General features: G+C 43.5%; 1 protein-coding gene across 2 annotated transcripts; it reads right to left on the reverse strand.

Annotated features, from left to right (window-relative positions):
* Nucleotides 1-2,281: 2,281 nt before the first annotated feature.
* On the reverse strand, nt 2,282-5,501 carry cdca7a (cell division cycle associated 7a). 2 transcript variants are annotated; one of them, XM_020054667.2, is made up of 10 exons: nt 5,395-5,501; nt 4,748-4,891; nt 4,213-4,335; nt 3,881-4,114; nt 3,714-3,788; nt 3,416-3,607; nt 3,168-3,299; nt 2,918-3,067; nt 2,671-2,807; nt 2,282-2,588 (listed from the first exon to the last, which is right to left on the reverse strand). In XM_020054667.2, exons 1-10 carry the CDS (start codon nt 5,413-5,415, stop codon nt 2,558-2,560), a joined length of 1,239 nt encoding a protein of 412 aa, XP_019910226.2. In that variant the 5' UTR covers nt 5,416-5,501; the 3' UTR covers nt 2,282-2,557. The 2 variants fall into 2 exon arrangements, with proteins under 2 accessions (XP_019910226.2, XP_010878185.2); XM_010879883.4 differs by having other exon boundaries at nt 3,168-3,302.
* Nucleotides 5,502-5,640: the final 139 nt, after the last annotated feature.

The raw sequence follows: 5,640 nt of genomic DNA on the forward strand, positions 1-5,640 counted from the left end.
TCTGATAATGTCCCTGACACCTGGACCAAACTGCTGTTTCCATCGGCGCACATCCTAGAGTCAGAGGTAAGGAACACGTCACAAGCCTTCTGCCACATGGACTCACTCTCTACAACAGCAGATCTCTCTCCCTCCACTCTACTTCACAGGACACTCAAGTCATGGCAGAGGAATATTTTTGTCTAAGAACTTTTGCCTGTTTCCACAAGACATAAACGCAGTGAAACAGCACTGGGGATGTGGCCGGCCCTCAGAGCTTGTTCTGGCTTTCTTTTTGTGCTTGTTTGATTCAGGCCCTACTGTCGTTCCTAACGTGAAACAACATGCCAATCTAGTTATTAGTCAGCGAGCTGAAAAGGGTGTTTATTGCGGAGGCCTGACAGTTGTATTCTACATTGTAATTAATCTGTTGATTTCGACCTACAGATTCCATTGTGATCGTGCCTTGTGTGTTCCATTTATTCAGCCATTCCTCTGGCTCCACAACAATCACTCAAAACCTGCAGGACACTCAAGAAAATTAACATTAAATTAACAGCAGTATCACCACCATGCAGCCATAATGAAAATATCAATCAATCAAACAACCAAAAAAAAAAAAAAAAACACTGCATGTGAAATCCTTCTATGTAATCTGAAAAGCTGCATGATAGTGATAACTATACAGTTACTTCCAGCACCACTGCCCGCAGTTCAACCAGCACAATATCACTATCATTAATGTAACAAGGTTGTCATCATTACAGCTCTAATTCATCCGGGCCTGGCAGAACAAGGCCTTGTGGGGCTGGGGGCCCATCTGTGTGCTGTCTCCTAGTCCGGTGATGTAGTGCTTGGGATGGACAGACAGGCAGGGCCGGGGAAGGGTTCTGTGTTGCTCAGTGTGGCGTGGCACTCAGAGCACTTCAACCCCCATTCCCTCCTTACAGGTACCCGACAGCCCGCCACCGTGCGCTACTCATTTACTGCTACACTGGTTTTCATAATTAGCGCCGCAAGGCCTCATTAAATCTGCTCTAATGAATAAATATTGTATTTCATAGCCTGATTACCAGATCAGCTCAATGCTTGAGCGTCGTAAACAATTATTTCCCTAAATATTCATCACCCCAAAGTGGATGATCATTGGTATTTAATACCAGTATTTTCAAGTGCATCTTTATTATGCTAATAATAGATTTTAAAACATTCAGTTTCTGGGGAGAAAAGGAACGATTCTTGGGATTTTTTTTTTTTTTGAGTGTTATGAAATGCTGGAACAGGGTGAAGTCACTGCATAATGGGTTTGTGGAGAACAGCTGTTAAAAGCATTAGAACTGATAAAAAGTCTGCTTTCAGTATAATAAAAGTGCTACTCGAAAGCAAGCTTTGAATAGCTTGTCTGACAAACTGTACCAAGTTGAACTCAATATAAACAGGGTAGTTCACATATCTGAGAATGGTAATGTTACATTTAGCCCAGCCACTAGGGGCAGTGGTGAGCACATTTAGTATGCTAGGGTATTGTGGATGGCCGGAAATCCCACCGATGCTAAATTAAATTCAAGTTCAAATCCACAGACACGGTCACATTGTTACAGACACACGTTAGCTAATTTTAAAGATGCACGTTTTGGGTGCATAATACACCCTGAAGTAACTCTCAGATTCAGCCGTCAAAGGTTTGAATAGTTATGTTTAGCCTTAAGATCAGATAGAACTAATTTCTAAAAGTGAGTGTCAGTGTTAATGAAGGCATGTGCTCAATGAAAAATGGTGGTGCAGGTCAAAATCACAGTTTCAAAGGCCCAATAACAACCCCCAGTTCACCTTACATTTCCTGTGTAGCACCACACTGCTGAACAGAAAATACAGCCAATAACTCCATTGCCACTTGACTGACACCTGAGAACATTACTATTTGCACTGTAAAGCATAGTTGGAAAATGAACAGAGAAAGTGCTTTAATAGGAGAAATGATTTACAGGTATGAGATTCCCATTAGAGACTGTTAATTGTTTCCACACCATTAGTGACAGTTATCTAATGAAGGATGTAACCAGGCGCTGTAGTATATCACAGTTCCTCTGCTTGGGAGGGGGGAAATGCCACCTCCCCTGCCCTATCCACCCTCACCACCTCAGGGGCATGATGGGACACTGGTGGACTACTGAGCAGTGTCATGAGTACTCGTCTGACATTGGACAGAACACACTAACAGCAGAAACAATAACAGTCTACTGTCTATAAAACTCATTGAAAGAGAAGACAAAAACTGACAAATCGTACCAAAAACAATTGGTAAACAAACAGATTTCATTTTTGTATTCAGAATTTACAAGTTAAAAAGTGAGAATATCACAAGCAATCATAACCGTTTAGGCTTTTTTTAAAATTCATCAGCAGTATAAACCATATAGACCCTTAATTATGCCTATTCATTGGATAACTTTATACATTTAAAACAATGCAAAAATTGTAACGGAACAAAGAACAGTTCTGTTTTATAGAATATAAAAGCCCTTTGAAATGAGAACCTCGGCAGTCAGGTCTGGGATCAGAATACACCCTCAATGGTTTAATGGCTCTCTTCCATTTCCTTCTTGAGGCTGTGGAGAAAAATCCCTCGTTAGTAAAACCGTAGAAACGATTAACACAAAGGTTGAAGGGTTCCAGCTGAAGGACCGTTACCTCTTGAGATAGGCGTGGACGTTGTCATAGCCGTGGTATTTCGCCAGGTACACCAGAACTCCGGTAGCGCAACGACCCTCCCGTGCTCTACAGAAGCTGCAGTTGCAGATCCCTCTGCATGGTGGGCACTGCCACTCCTGGAAGAAACAGAGACCAGGTCAACGCCGGCGGAGGTCTCTCACAACAGGTAGAACGGATCAAGTGGATGGGATCTTTTTATGATGGATGAGAGGTGAGCGGTACTTACAGGATCCAGCAGGGCATCTCGGACCTCCTCTCCGTAGCGGTTACGGAGACACGGGCCACAAAACTGACCCCGCACTCCTACGCACTCCGGGTTACGACAGTTGGTCTTGGTGTCAATCGTCTTCTGCCGGCACTGATGGCAAGTAGATCCCTACAAGGAACAAACCGGAGGGGTGAATCTGGATCGCCGGCCAGCCGGTTAACTCTCCTTTTGTTTATTTCCAAAGCACCTTTGGAGAACGGGAGCTTACCGTGGAGCGGTTGTAGACCTTCTCCCGCACGTTGCTGGCAATCAGATCCAGCTCTACCTGGGTGATTTCCTCCACAGGCCGGACCACGTGAGGAATGGCCAGCACCCCGTTGTAGCTCCGCCGCCGAGGCTCCTTCTGGAAAAACAAACATGTCAAACAAACTGACGACTTCATAATTATCCAACTTTATTTGACACTCAAAGTTACCCACCAGACCCTGAGGTCAGAGGTCACAGTGCACCACTTACCGCCTCATCGACTTCCTCATAGTAGCGGCTCCGGCGCACCAGGCTGAACTTATCATCCTCATCTGTGTCTGGAGGGGGGCTGGGGGGTCCATCCACCATGGTACGGGACCGAGTGTGGGGTCGAGTGGTACGCTCGGGGTTCCTCCTTTGGTGTCCTGGGGTTCCCAGAGACTTGCGTGGGGCACGACGGGGCTGGAGACGGAACAAGACATTTAGCTCAGGTGCAAACATGGTAGCTGAATATTTTCAGCACAGTATTTTTCTCCTTGGGGATAAAAAGCCTCTTTGCTTCACTAACCGAGTTCATCATGGGCAGGGAAGTTGTTCTTGAGAAGCCAGGTATTTTGTTGAGTTCTGCCATCAGCTTTGCAAGCTAACCAAAATAATTGGAAAAAGAAATCAATTAGCACCCAGATGTCTACTCGAAAGCCACATCGAAAACTACTACGAATTAAACTGCCGTACCATTGCTTTGTTCTCCCTGATGTTAAGCGCTCGCTTGTCCAAGAAGTTGTCAGCATCAGAGTCTGCCTCTTTTTTGGTTTCTTTGGTGGAGACTTTGGTCTGTTTAGGAGGTTCTTCAGCAGTGGTCTTCTGGCTGGCTCTCCTTGTTGGGAACTTCATTGCGACCTTCAGGGTCTGGGACCGACGGTGCCTCTTCTGGGGCACGACAGACTCCTCACTGTCAGAGCCCACATTCTGAAACAGAGTCCTTACATCAAAGCACATCTAAAACGTGTATAGTAGCGATCGCAGTGTAATGAAATCACGTTGGTAATATCGAGAAGAAAACTCACCATGTGACTCATTTCTTTGTTAAATGTGCTCTCCTCAAACCCACTGAGTGATTCTTCCTCTGAGCTGGCCTCAAACACCTTGGCTCTCTCTGCCACACGCTTTGCTTTCCTGAAGTTATTTTTCTGTGTGAAGTAAAATTAAAAAAATGTTTTATAGATATATATTTAACCAGAGAAATTGAACAACAATTGTCCTTTTTAAAGACATCCCGGTCATAGGCATTCAATTGCAAGTCAAGACAGAACAACAAACACTTAAATCAAAACACAAATGAACAAAAACTATATATAAGGAACAGACAAACATTATAGTACACTAAATACAGCAGGACCCAGGTTTGGTGGATTCAGCAGGTGTAATTATAAGACTGCAGCTCTTTTTTTGAAAGAGTGGGGTGTAATAGAAGTGTCAAGCTACATAGTTTTTGCAAAAACTACATTTTTGAAATGTGGCAGGTTTCTCTATCCACTTTCAGTTAGCCTAGTTTTAACAATTCGATGTATGTGTGTAGTGTATGTGTGCTATTTGCCTTACCGTAACTGCAAAGCCGCCATCAGAACCGAAACTGTCACAACTGTCATCTGAGGATGAAGATGATGTCTCCATGGGTACGAGAGGTACGTTACGGAAGCTCCTCAAACTCATCCTGGTGGATGGAGGCGGGGGGATCTGCTGGCGCTGGAGAAACACGAGATAAGAGTTAGCGGGTAAATACATGAAGACTGGAAACTAAGGCCTTACACGACCGCCATAATGGGAAAGGAGAGAAGCAAGGAACACAATGAGGTCGGGGGGTAAAAGTTTAATATGAACGCAACAATGGAAACCAAATGGAAAATAATCTGGGGTCTATACATAAAGTAGAAGTGGTTAATCGGCAGCTACTTCGACTTTAAAATCGCAAAACACCAGGTAACAGATCTGTAGCCTCAACAAAGGGGTGTAATTAGCAAAACGCAACTGTAATTGCTATTAACAGGCTTGAATAAGGCATGAACAATGGCAAACAGTTTAGCTATTGTTGGTGAACCTGATTTGAATGGTTGCTTTGCAACATTTTACATTGTAGACTGCAAGAACATTGCTAACCCACTACTGTAGTTGATTAAAAAGAGTAATACGAGGTCTCACAAACATTAGTAAACTACTCTAAATGTACCAAATAATGAAGAATAATTTACCTTTGTGCGAGTTTGACGCATTTTGGTTTTTTATTGTTTTCTTCAGAGAAAACGGCAAAAACTCGAGTATACGTTCCTGCAGTTCTTTTATGAATGCAGGAATACCTCCAGACTTGCAGATGGGACTGAGAAATTTCCCGCGCCGTGAAAGTGTCCTGAAAGCTGTATAATCTTATATTTTGAAAGACAAGCGTAAGTGAAAATATAAGACAAAAAAATATACGACACAACAAAGTTTGAGCATTA

This window comes from Esox lucius, chromosome 16 (genome assembly GCF_011004845.1).
Source record: "Esox lucius isolate fEsoLuc1 chromosome 16, fEsoLuc1.pri, whole genome shotgun sequence".
NCBI classification, from domain to species: Eukaryota; Metazoa; Chordata; class Actinopteri; order Esociformes; family Esocidae; genus Esox; species Esox lucius.